General features: G+C 38.1%; 2 protein-coding genes across 2 annotated transcripts in view; both read left to right on the forward strand.

Annotated features, from left to right (window-relative positions):
• LOC135767333 (uncharacterized) overlaps window positions 1-14,012 on the forward strand; it is a 29,904-nt gene that overhangs the window by 12,634 nt on the left and 3,258 nt on the right. The window contains exon 4 of the mRNA XM_065276974.2: window positions 2,136-2,413. Within this exon, the coding sequence (XP_065133046.1) occupies window positions 2,136-2,413 (278 nt within the window). The remainder of the gene's footprint in view (window positions 1-2,135; window positions 2,414-14,012) is intronic.
• LOC135767204 (zinc finger BED domain-containing protein 4-like) lies at window positions 5,630-8,216 on the forward strand. The gene is made up of 2 exons (XM_065276864.2): window positions 5,630-7,813; window positions 7,910-8,216. Exons 1-2 carry the CDS (start codon window positions 6,254-6,256, stop codon window positions 8,192-8,194), a joined length of 1,845 nt encoding a protein of 614 aa, XP_065132936.1. The 5' UTR covers window positions 5,630-6,253; the 3' UTR covers window positions 8,195-8,216.

Genomic DNA, 14,012 nt, shown 5'->3' on the forward strand with positions numbered 1-14,012 from the left:
GCATACGCACACTTTAAGTATGAAATCTATGCAAAGTTTTATACATGAGGTATTGGTCGTGATGTTTTTTAAAAGCCTTTCCAAGGTGGTTAGTTTGACACCTGAACAAAAAATTTTACCAATGTTGGATTTTTGTCTGGTTTTGTTTTCGTATGAACAGACATGATTAACGTTTTTTACAACCTAAATGTGCCAAATATATTGTACAATGTTTTTAAAATGTCCTTTTTGTTTATATTTATCGTGTGGTTTTTCAACATTTTAAAAGGTTTTTTGGCAACATTACCTAATTACAATGAAAATACAATGTTGTGAAAAGTTGTAAAAACTTTTTTTGTGTTTGTATTTTTAATATGATCATCATCTTTGTCCTACGATGTCCTATCTTTATGACTTTAAGCGTAATGTTTTGTCTTTATTCTAAAGCAATTATTTTCCCACCCTTCTTTTTATTTAGTCATTACTTTATACAATATGTGTGTGAGGATTTCTGGCCATAATTTAGACGCATAGTTGTTTTGCTAAATCCATTGTAAATCAGTGAGCGTCTTCTCTCTCCAGTACAGCAGGAGGCGCTGCAGCTCTTTAGTCCGCCGATAAAGTCACTAAAGAAAGAAAGAAAGAAAGAAAGAAAGAAAGAAAGAAAGACAGACAGACAGAAAGAAAGAAAGACAGACAGAAAGAAAGAAAGAGCGCACTTGTGATGTGTTTGTGTAATGTGGGGATTTATGGAAATGAAGAAGCTGATGAGATGGCAAAAAAGGCCACATATAAGAGCGAAGTTGACCTGAAAGTGATGTATGGAAGAATAGAGTGTAAAACTATTATACGGGAAAAAATAAAGGAATTATGGCAGAAAGAATGGGAAAAGGGAAATAAAGGCAGACACTTTTTCTCAATACAACCCACATTAATGCACACACCAAACACAAGATTAGAGAGGAGGGATCGTGTGGTAATCACTAGATTAAGACTGGGACATTGTGCACTGAATTTTGGGCTGGCAAGAGTAGGCAAACATCCTGATGGTAGATGTGAGTGTGGAGAATTAGAAACTGTGAAACATGTAGTAATGGAATGTGAAAATCTTCATGATGCAAGAACTCGCATGTTTTCTGAGCTGATGGATTCAGGAATATCATCTTTATCTTTAAAAACGATTCTTGGAAATATGGATTATGTAACAGCAAAGGCTTTAATAAATTTTTTACTCCACACCGGTCTTTACTCAAGGATATAAACTGTGAGGAAAAGTTAGTGATGGGCAGAGCGAGGCTTCGTGAAACACTGAAACAGTTGAATCAATTGTGTCGAGGCTTCGAAACATGGATCGAAACCGCCTCCACAGTGACACCTAGTGGTCATTTGCACGTATTGCCATAGAGCAGCCTTGACAAGGTTTTAGACGAGCGCTGACAAATTGTATCCCACATGTTGTGTAGTTGATATAAGTGATTAAGTGGGATAGTGGATAGTGTCCTAGACTCTCATGCAAAAGCCCTTTGGATCGAACCCCGGGAAACCCATTGTTATTACCGTCATCACAATTAAGTTACATATTTTTTGTTGTTGTTTTAACATCTGTTTGACAACAACATGAGCTTTTAGGTTCATCATTGTCAATAACTATAAGCTGGTCTATTTAATAAATAAATTTAATAGAGATAAATACCACATAAACAATAAGAAATTAATAAAATATATCAAGCCACCATGTCACATCTGCTGTGTGTGGAAGGACTTAGCCTACTTCTTTTTTACAGATAATTTCTCCAGCCTTTGAAAAACTCCTCTCACAAAAACCCACAAGGTCAATATGCGTTTATTTCACTTTTATACAGATGTGCGATTGTGTTGTCTGTTCCCGACCGTGCCAATCAAACGCTGATTCGGCAGACCACACCTGATGAAACATTTAGTGAAACACTTCGAGGCTTCGTTTGGTCATAGTCACGTGACATGGGTGTTTTGAATCACGCTTCGGATCAGTGTTTCGACACATCTGCGCTTCGGGATCTCGCAAAGCTTCGGAACGACTGTTTCGCGTCAGCCATCCCTAGGAAAAGTTCTTCAGATGAACTGTGGAGGGCAGTAATACACCATAGCAGTGTCTAAACTGCCGCAAATCATACAAGAAGAAGAAGAAGATGTGTTTGTGTATCCTCTCAGCTTCTCTTGAGTGTAAACAGAGTCTTGCCTCTGAGGATTTTAGCGTTGATGATGAGTAAACAGAGCTTACATGAGGATGAAACCTCCACAGAGTCTCTGGATTCTGTCTGTACCGCTGGAGAACAGCAGCAGATCCTGCAGACCAAACTGAAGATGTGTTCAGTCAAACTCATCGACTGCAGGGACATCATGATGAAAATAAAAACTAAACCCACAAAAGAGAAAGATCACACTAAGGCATCAGGTATGTCTCCTCAATTATTGTTGTATTTTTAACATTTGTAACCGTCATGCGAGCACCTGTTTTGGGTTTTCAGTCACAAAATCACTAATCACGTTAAGACAAAAAAAAAAAAAATGTAGGTAATAAAATTTTAATGAAGGACATTTTAAATCCCTTAATACTGCGCATGCGTTTACCGAACAGGTCGATCCGTCAAGCACCCGTTGTCGTTGTGCATCCGTTTGCAGTGCGTTGCTGACCGGCTGCTTCTGCGTATAAAGTGATTAACGCTTTCTGTGGGAACTCGACCTCCATTAACAATATAACATCATGTGTTTCTTTCACATAACAATATACTTTAGATACATAAGTTAACTTAACAGCATAATGAAGAATAAGCAGACTAGAAAGCAGGATTGACATGCCAATTGTATTATTATTATTATTATCGAAAACAGCAATATTACTCAAATAAACGTTGAGGTAAATGCACCAAACACAGTGTTAACCGCACTAACAATAAGACTAAATAAGCGAATTAACAGTGGAAAAACACACTATCTCTCAAAACTTTATATGATAAAAATTATATTTAAATTAATTATATTATTTATTTACCAACCTGAAAGCAGCTGATGGTGATTTATTACTAATAGGCCTATTTTAAAATGGCTGCGTCCAGGGACGTGCACAGGAATTTTTAGGGGCAGTTGCTCTGACCTAAATAAAGGGCACCCCCCCCCCTAAATATTTTTTTAAACACGGCCTATATGAAGGATTGAGAATAACAGGGTCTTTATTAAAATCAGCAAACATGTTTGCCTAATGCCTACCAAAAAAATTGTAGCCTAGGCTGTTTGTCTGGAAGCTATGATAGCTAGCTGCTATCTGTCTGATTATTTAGGCTTAAACGTGGCAAACTCAGCCTAGATTCATGAAGATTTTAACAGAGGTGGAAAGAGTAGCCAAAAACTTTACTCAAGTAAAAGTACAAGTAACTAAATAAATAATTACTCAAGTAGAAGTAAAAAGTATGCAATGAAAATGATACTCAAGTAGCGAGTTACTAGTTACTGATGAAAAAATAAATCTAGATATACACGCGCAAATACACGCACGCACGCACGCACAAACACACACACACAATACAGTGCCCTCCATAAGTATCAGAACTGTAAAGACAAGATTTTTCTGTTTGCTGTGGAGACTAGGGATGGGCATTCGATTAAGTTTTCTTTGTCGATTGTCGGGAGAATTAACGATCGACTATCGATTAATCATTAATATTTTTATAATACAATTTGTTATTTAACTTTTATACTTAAAAAATGCAATGAATACAAATATACAGCGTGTTTTTCCTCGATGAGACCTTTATTACAAGATCAACTTGTGGCAGACAGTTAAACTATGTTTCAAACATATGTGCGTGCATGTGCGGTGCTCTAAAGCAGCGGAACCTGCAGCTGCGAGCCAGCGTTCGTTGTGGTTCTTAAACAGAGACCTCATTATTTCCAAAATAAATAAAAAAACAGATTCATGTTTAACATTAAATTAAACAAAAAACATAATACTTAGATCTGAAAGGTTTTGTCAAAATGTAACCCAAAATTATTCAAGCCAGAAGAAAGTGTAAGATATTAGCCTTCCTAACATTAGGCTATAACAAATTAGGCTACTTAAAGCCTCGTGAAAAATAACTAACTTAAGTAACTCGCCTAAAACTTCTGCACCAGTCTACTGATTTTTTTTGAGAAATAAAAGCATTTTTGGGGGTCAGACGCGACCGCAACCCATGGTGACTGTCAGTCCAGCCGCCGCCGAAAACAGCCTCTCAGAGGAGACTGACCGGGATGCACAGGTACCTCAGCGCTAACTTGGCTTATTCCGCATACAGAGTATGTGTGAAACAGCGTGCGTTTTGTGAGCCCCATTCACCATTGTTTAATTATACTAACATAGTCTTTTAGTTTTTATTTGTTGTAAAACAACAGTAGACACAAATTTACTATGGTCTCCAACTCCACAATATACCATAACCATGGTATTTGTAGTAAAATTGCGGAAATACAAATCTTTTTAATCTGCAAAAAAAAAAACATTTTCACAATGATAAAATCATGGCTAATTTTCCTAAGGTAGTAATTACAAAATTATATATGTTTGAAAGACGGAGATGCGCACCTGTCAATCTATTACATAACAGATCGAGGCCAGAGACAAACGTGCTCATAAACGGGAGTAATATGGAATAATGTGTGCATCTTTGAATAACTGTAAGTATACATTTCTTTTAAATATATTTTGTCATATAAAGTTTTGAGACATGGTCTAATAATGCTTTATTCACTTTTATTGCTCATTTAGACTTATTGTGCGGGTAACAGCGTTTTTGACGCATTTACCTCAGAGATTATTTTAGCAATATTGCTTTTTTTCCGGTAATAATAATACAATTTATATTTCAATCCTGTTTCATTGTCTGTTTATTCATTTCATTGTGCTGTTATGTTAATGTGAGGATATTTATTTGCCATATGAGACGTGCCGTTATATGAATACTTTTGTATAATATTCAAATATATGCGGAATAATGTGTGCGTCTTTGAATAACTGTATGAATACAGTTGCTTATTTTTGTCATAAAGTTTTGAGAAATAATAATATTGTGAGGATTTATTTCCATATGAGACGTTTTTTGTCGTTGAATACTCTCGTTTATTATTTGGAAATCATATACATACATAGTAGGAAATATATAATGTGGAAGGGTAGACTTGCAAAGTTACTCTGCTTATTTTTATTTATGATATATGTGGAGATAAATAAAGCATTGCAAAACTGCTGATTTGATCCATTCAGATCCTGACCACCAGGCTAGAGATTTTAAACATCCTTAATCCACATTTACTAGTCTGTCAAATAATATCTAAAATATATTGTTTTGTGAAAAATAAATGATGCTTTGTTCTATTGTTTATGCGGAAAAGTGTTCACAGAAAGTGTCAATCACATGAACGTTTTATATGCAGAATAAGAGGTCAGCAGCGCGCTGCAACGGGTGCTTGACGGATTCGCCCCACACATACGCAAACGCACTGCATACGGAGTATTTGTGAAACAGGAGTTAGATAAAAAAAAATGCATTCAATTAATTGATAACAAATTAACGTCATCAACGAAATTCTTAACAATCAATTATCGATCGTCGATTAATTATGCCCATCCCTAGTGGAGACCAGAAATTGGTAAGATAAATATCAGTATGTCAGAAGTTTAGAATGTCACATTTTATTAACCTTTGTTTATGTTTCAACACATACATGCTTTAACAACAAAGAACAACAGCATTAAATGCTGACTTATGTATGTTGTACACAAATGCACATACGTGAATCAAACTGATCCTACACATTTTATGCTTTTCATGTGTAAACAATCAGGACACAGCTAAGTGACCATTAAAAAAAAATAATGTGACAGATTCTGTACTTTTGTCTCATGTTCATCTTTTAATGTTTAGACATTTCTTGACTACACAACAAACAGAAGAATACTTATGAAGGGCACTTCTACAGTATGTGTAAAACTCCAACATACACAAACAGTACAGAAAAAAGTAGGGATGCACGATATTTATCGGACAGATAAATTATGGGCCGATATGGGCGGGAATGACGTCATTTTTATCGATCCGATAAACAACTAAAATCCGATAACTACATCCGATACAGTACGATTGCTGGTAAATCAATAAATCTGTCTGCTTTATCCTCTTTCCGGAACTGACTACACCTCAAACTGTCGCGCTCATTATGCGCTCAACTGTCGCGCTTACCACGTCATCATCTGTAAACAAACATGTCTTCGCCGGTCTGGAAGTTTTTCTCGGTGGCAGTGGAGGACAATGCTTTTGCTATTTGCAAAAAATGTTCAGCAAGGGTTCCGAGAGGAGGAAAAAATTCGTCAAGTTTCAACACATCCAATCTTATATCGCACTTGAGAGGTCGTCATCGCGGCGAAGATGTACTGAAAGAATACGAAGCCGCGGCAGCTGCAGCTAAAGTTAATAGCGCGAAGGCTAAAACACCGAGCGTCACTGTACCCATTCAGCGAGCATTTGAAAATGCTAAAAAGTTTTCCAGAGACAGCGAAAAGGCAAAAGCTATAAACGACAAAGTGATCGAATTTATAGTCCTCGACGACCAACCGTTCTCCGTAGTAGAGGATCTGGGTTTTCGCGGATTAGTACAGCATTTGGAGCCACGTTACACCCTTCCAAGCCGCCGCTTCTTCTCTGATGTTTCCCTCCCTGCTTTGTATGAGTCAGTCGCCACACACATTCATAATTTGATCGACAAAAATGGACTACACATAAGTTTCACCACGGACATCTGGACATCTGATGTTAGTCCGGTGAGTATGCTTAGTTTAACGGCTCAGTGGTTGGATGAACATTTTAACATGCAGAAAGTTCTGCTGCACGCACAGGAGTGCTCCGGATCGCATACCGGGGCAATGATATGCGAAGCTTTTGAAGCAATGTTAGAACGGTGGAGTATAACAAAAGACAGAGTGCATGTTGTCCTTCGGGATAATGCACGCAATATCATCAAGGCCATGCAGGACTGTGAGCTTGCAAGCTTGGGCTGTATGGCACACACCTTACAGCTCGCGGTAAACGAGGCTGTGCTGAGCCAGAGAAGCATAACAGACTGTATTTCGATCTGCAGAAAGATGGTAGGCCACTTCAAACATTCACAAGTTGCCACCTCCCGTCTGCAAGACTTGCAAAAACAACTGGGCATGAAAGAGACGAGGCTTCAACAAGACGTGCCCACCAGATGGAACAGCACGTTCTATATGCTGAGAAGTTTGTTGGATCAGAGGCGAGCCCTTGCAGCATATGCGGTAGATTTTCAATTACCTGCTTTTTTGAGCATACAACAATGGACATTAATTGAAAACATGATGACCATTCTTGACCCATGTGAACAGCTGACAAGAGACATCAGCTCATCTACAGCCACAGTAGCTGATGTGATCCCCTCCATTGTAGCATTAAAACGTCTGTTAAACAAGACCGTTGCAACAGATCATGGAGTTAAAACTTCAAAGACCACTCTACTGCAAGCCATAGAACAGCGATTCAGTCATATCTATGGAGAGCCCCTGTTTTATCTTGCTACAATCTTGGACCCCAGGTATAAGGACTGCTATTTTGACCAACCAATGAAAAGAGAAGTAACAGAAAAATTGCAGACCATGATGAGCTGTGCATCAGAGAATGCGGATGAACCAAAAGTTAAAAAGACCAAGACAGATGGTGGCAATGTTTCCTTGCTAGCAATGTATGAAGAAATCCTTCAAGAAAACTATGATGTCACGAAAGAGATGACCCAAAGCCGAACAGAGGGGCAGGTAATTAAATTGTTTATCTAAGTTAGGTTTATTTGTCTCTAAAAATAGACCAAAATGTAACAGCCTAATTTTTTCTTTGTTCATTGTCTACTTTAGATAAACGTGTACCTCTCGGAGCCCCCAATTCCTAGATCAGAGAGCCCCTTGGAATACTGGAAACGCAACAAATCCCAGTTCCCAGACCTTGCTTCACTTGCAAGGAAATACCTGTCAGCCCCTTGCACCAGCATTGACAGTGAACGCTTATTTTCTGCTGCTGCAAATGTTATGGATGAAAAAAGAAACCGAATTGGATGTGAGAAGGCAGAGATGCTTTTGTTTATCAAAAAAAATCTGCCACTAATGCCTAATGTAACAAATAGAAAAGATGATGGACATTAAACAGAGAAGTGAAAAATGTGCACTTTATAGAAGGTTGAGACAGGTTGGGTAGTGCAAATTGGAAATCAAATTATTATTGTTTATATTTTTTATGTTAAACTATATAATTTCTATGCCCAATGCACTTCATTTTTGTTAAGCATGCACTTTTCTGTATTTTACAAGGTTGACAAATGTCAATGCATTTTATTTATTTAATTATTTTTATTTTTTATATTTTAAAAAAATGTCACCCTCATGCGGTAGAATAGATGCATTTCTTGTTTGTTATGCATGAAATACTTATGTTAATGACTAATGAGTTGTTAATTGCAGATAAACCAGAGTTCCATGACAGGTTCTGTTAAACCCTTTCTGTCATACAATATTGTGGTTTATTACACACAAAAACATTTGATAAGTCAGGCCTGATGTTTGCTGTTAAGGCCAGAGCTGCAAAAATATCAGTTTTATCAATGCACTTTTGTTTTTAAGATGTATTTAAGGTTGACAAATGTTAATGAATTTTATTTATTTTTTTAGTTTAAAAAGGATACCTACCTCACCCACATGCACTAAAGGTAGAATAGATGCATTTCTTGTTTGTTATGTGTGAAATACTTATGTTAATGACTAATAAGCTGTTAATTGCAGACCAGAGTTCCATGACAGTTTCTGTTAAACCCTTTCTGTCACACAGTATTGTGGTGCCTTACACACAAAAACATTTGATAAGTCAGGCCTGATGTTTGCTGTTAAGGCCAGAGCTGCAAAAATATCAGTTTTATCAATGCACTTTGTTTTTAAGATGTATTTAAGGTTGACAAATGTTAATGAATTTTATTTTTTGTTTAAAGACATATATACCTACCTCATCCTCATGCACTAAAGGTGGGATAGATTAATTTCTTGTTTGTTATACAAAAACTTCAACTTAAAGTAATTTAATTGCAGATAAACCATAGTACTGTTAAACCCTTTCTGTTACTAAGTATTGTGGTGTATTACACAAAAAATAAAAAGTGGAAGAGTCAAGGAGTAATGTTTGCTGTTATAGTTGTGCCAGAACACTAAAATATCAGTTTCATCAGTGCTTTCATCTTGGATTTTTTTATTCTCGTAGGAGCACAATCTGAAAGTTATTTCGAAAATTATAATGTAAAAAATTGCACTTACTGGTTATCGGTATCTGTATCGGTATCGGCTATTAAGATGACTTAATTATCGGTTATCGGTATCGGTCAAATTTTCTCTTATCGTGCATCCCTAGAAAAAAGAATACAAACACAGAATAGACAAGCATTTCAAATTAACTCTAGTCTCGATGATGTAGCTTATAGCTGAAATATCAGACAAGTAAGCTGACAACAGTTTTGCATATTATGTATAAAGTTAGAAATCTCCTAAGATGGTCTGAGGACATTGACAGTTTACACTTACATAAAAATGATTTTAGACAAAACTCATGTTTTCTTACGTTGTCATGTCACGTGTGTTTTGTGAGAATCACTTACATCATATACAGTACAGTATACAGCGAATCAGATGTCAATCATCGATGGATTTTCTTCAATCTGTGCTACAATGCTTCTGGAGGTTGCACGCGTTTAACTGTGTCTGACGACGAACAGGTCGCGTGGGTACATGTGTGAAGTTTTGCTTTTAGTTAAAAGATTGGTAAATTCATTTCCACGTCACCCAAAAATGGTTATATTCTGCGTGTTTCTACATACGTTACGAGTAAAACAGCTTCGGACGATTCCGTTTTTGCAGCGATCTGAACAATTCATTCAAACTGATTCGCGAACCAATTTAAATGTTTGGCCCATTCGCTTTGTAAAGAATCGATTCAAAAGACTCGTTTATTTGCAAAACTTTGTAAGGAATCGACTCAAACGAGTCATTAATTCGCGAATGCGCCAGAAACACAAGATAGCAATTTAAAAATAAAATACAAATTTCGTAATTAATTAAAATACAGTAACGAAGGAACGCTGCATAGTGTAAACAAAGTAAAAGTAAAAAAAAAATGTCCACCTCGGAAGGGCAACTTGAGTCGAGAAGGGCATATGGGCAGTTGCCCGGGCAACCTGAGCAACCCCCCTGTGCACGTCCCTGGCTGCGTCCGAAAACTCTAAATTGCTGCCTTTTTAGCATTCAGAGAACACGTAAATGTAACAGGCTAGCAAATGCACATCATTACGTCAGTGAAAAGGTGTGCTTTTGGCGCTGCGCATAGGATTGTAGGTGATTTCAGAGTGTGAAAAGGTGTGAAGGCTACACATGTGCATCCTTTTCTGTATATGGGATATTTCTCGAATGAAGGACTCAGTCCTTCATTGGCAATCCGAGGATCCTCGACATTGGAACCGTCCTTCAACGGAGCATCCTCGAAATTCCTTCCTTGACATTGAGAAAAAGCTCTTGAGATCTTGTCCCACAATTCTGTGCGTTTGCGCGCATGGGGAATTTGATTGCCTGGTTGAGTTCGAAAAAATAAAATGGCGGACAAAAAAGTGTCTGGAGCACAAATTTTGTCTAAATAAAGTCATATTTTCACTTTTCACTAGGGCTGTTCCGAATACCATTTTTTTTAAAGCTTCGAAGCTCTAGTAGAAATCAAATTGAATATTCAAAGCTTCGGAAGGAGGGGCTAAACATATTTTTCTCTTTAATAAAGGCAGGAATCTCTGTGTGTGTGTATGCGTGTGTGTCTGGCTGTCTACAGTTTTATTATGTGGCGAATGTGTTGCTGTTGACCCAAGGCAGTGTAGTGCCTTTTTTTTCGTGCAATATGGACATGTGACACGTTTAGAAATAATAAACTTTAAAAATACTACAGAACAGCACAAGTCGGAAGCGGCGTGCCTGTCACGCATCCTGCGAGAACAGCATTAGTGAAACAAAACACAAGAGCAACCCAGCTAACACAAATACGTAACTGTTACGTAACGTCGACGTAATATGATGACCAAACTTACGTCGTGGCGACGAACCGAGTTACGTCGTGGCGACCGGAAAAGTGAAATTCCTGGATTCGTCGCCTGCACGTTACTTCGCAACGTAATCTGCCTGTCGTGGGCACATCGTGACAACGTAATGGATTGAAAGTTTTATGTTTGTAACCAGTTAGTAATTTAAATATTTTATTTAATATTCTTTGGGCGGCAGTGGCGTGTTTACCATTTTGGGGGCCCTATGCAAAGTCCAAGAACCAAGGCCCCCCATGTCCCAGCATTGCCCAAGGTTTTTCAATTGAATTGCACAACAATAATATTCAGTATATAAAATTAAGTGAGATATATATAAACCAGGTTTATTTTGTTTTACACTGCTTAAAATAACACTAAATTGTTACAGTTTGGTATGACAAAAATTCTTGGTTTAAAAAAAATGTTTCGCGCCCCTCTCAGATATATATTTTGCTTGCAAATGTCTTATAGGATGGATTTAAAACAATGTAATTAATACTGCAACTTCAGTGTCTGACATCTTACTAAAAAAACTAAATGAGGAAAAAGAGGAAGCATTAGATTATGATTCAGACTGATCTAACAAACACCAGCAAACAATATTGTAAGTTGGTTATTGCTTGAATTTATGGATGGGAATCACATAACACTCATGTTCATATTGTAAAAAACAAACTTACTGTGAGATACAACAAGCATATAGACTAGAAATACACTAAAGATGAGATTTTAATGACGATGATGAGATACAGAATATGATTTATGTATTTTAGACATGATTTAAACCCCTGCGTGGTGTCTTTATCATGTTTATACCTGTATGAGTGTGGAACAAAAGATGCGTGTCATCAAACCAAACCACCAATCACAAGTGGGAAGCCCGAAGTCTTAAAAGTAAACTTGATCATCGAGTGAATGTTGTGCAGTTACGAGAGCACAGAGAGAGTCGAGCGAGCACTCATTCCAGCACTTGTGTGGCTGCTTTTTGTGTGCGCTGTGCAGAGGTGCGCTCTCCCGTAGAGTTCGCTCATCTGCGCGCTCCTGAGGACGCTTGTCCACGCGCGAATAGTGTTCTGCGCGCTCGTACCTCTCGCTCGCGCGTGGTTTTTGTGCGTGCGACTTTTGAGTCTGATTAAACGCCATAGCCGCGCATATAATTGGTTCGCGCAGATCACTCGAGTGGCGCAGTTTCGTTCTTCTTTTGATGAGTTTGATGGCTTCCCATACTATATGTGCCCTCGCGAGGAATATATTATTCTGCGTGCATACTTGCACATCTTTCGCTCGCGCGTGCTTTATCCGTGCCTTAGATTTGGGTACGAATAAACGTAACATACTTTCGCACACCTTGTGGCCAGTAGGGGGCCCCCAAGCCCGCGAGGCCCTACGCAATTGCGTGGTTTGCGTGGTGTGCGTGGTGGGTAAACACGCCACTGCTTCCCATACTATATGTGCCCTCGCGAGGATGCGCGCATATATTATTCTGCGTGCATACTTGCACATCTTTCGCTCGCGCGTGCTTTATCCGTGCCTTAGATTTGGGTACGAATAAACGTAACATACTTTCGCACACCTTGTGGCCAGTAGGGGGCCCCCAAGCCCGCGAGGCCCTACGCAATTGCGCGGTTTGCGTGGTGGGTAAACACGCCACTGTTGGGCGGACATCTGCAGTAGGCTACAACTAATTTAACTTGTCCTTATTTGCCCATAACTAAAAGACTTACCATAACATATGAATGACAGACTCCAAGATGGAATACTTCATTTTATTGAACATGAACATTACATTACAAACATTTAAATAAACATATGTTAAAATAAACATTTAAATGGATTCTCCATATAATTTAAAATGTCATATCTCAATGTGCAGGCGTAGTTTTGTCAGACGGAGAGAGAGAGCTGCGGTCCTCTTCATGTTCCGGTTGCCAGGGTAACGCTGCTCTTACCTTCACCAGTCCAAAACACCAAACATGTCCCACAAAACTTTAAAATAAAGACAATAAAATAAATAAAGGTTAAATAACATCTACACGTTTTCATAAATATCGTTTCATTTGTTGAATTTGTGAAGTAGTGTCTTACCTGAAAAAACGAAATTTCCTGTCAGATGAACATCCTGTCAGTGCAGCATAAAACACGGTTTATACTGTCGGGCGAGATTCTGTGAGCCTTAATAAGTATGTTAAAATGTTGTTTATAACTCTTAAGCAACTAAAATAAGTTCTTGTGAAATTTAAACGGTTCTCAGTTCAGAGAAACTACCGGTACTGACTCCTGTCACGCCGTTCTGCTGTGCACGCGCCGTCGCGCGTTCTGGTCAAGTTCAGCTGGGCGGGAGGCGCGTGCTGTTTCATGTTTCCCATGTAAATGGCAGTTCGTGTGTATTTAATCTATTTTGACTTATTTAAGGGAAACTTCGAGACTGAAAAGTTTTAATAAGCTAACCTAAATAGAAAAGGAAATGAATGTTCATATAATTGTAAAGGTAATGAAATTTCCTCCCTGGGACGTAACAGTTACGTTGCCAGTAAGTTATGAAATTACCAAAATAGTACGAATTTATTACGTAACTGGGACGTACTTGGTTATCTTGCGACGTAAGGAGTCCGTAATGGCGACGTGGTGTTTTGGTACTGTAATGGTAATGCAATTACCTCCCTAGGACGTAACAGTTACGTTGCCAGTAAGTTATGAAATTACCAAAATATTACCAATGTATTACGTAACTGGAACGTACTTGGTTATCTTACGACGTAAGGAGTCCGTACTGGCGACGTGGTGATTTGGTACTCTAATGGTAATGAAATTACCTCCCTAGGACGTAACAGTTACGTTGCCAGCTGGTAAGTCGTGAAATTACCAAA

This window comes from Paramisgurnus dabryanus, chromosome 6 (assembly GCF_030506205.2).
Source record: "Paramisgurnus dabryanus chromosome 6, PD_genome_1.1, whole genome shotgun sequence".
Lineage (NCBI taxonomy): Eukaryota > Metazoa > Chordata > Actinopteri > Cypriniformes > Cobitidae > Paramisgurnus > Paramisgurnus dabryanus.

Bases quoted from the DNA above. Each gene is read 5' to 3' on its own strand.
- LOC135767204 (XM_065276864.2), top strand. From the start codon at position 6,254: ATGTCTTCGCCGGTCTGGAAGTTTTTCTCGGTGGCAGTGGAGGACAAT. The intron at 7,814-7,909 runs GTAATTAAATTG...TGTCTACTTTAG, and splicing joins AAAGCCGAACAGAGGGGCAG to ATAAACGTGTACCTCTCGGA.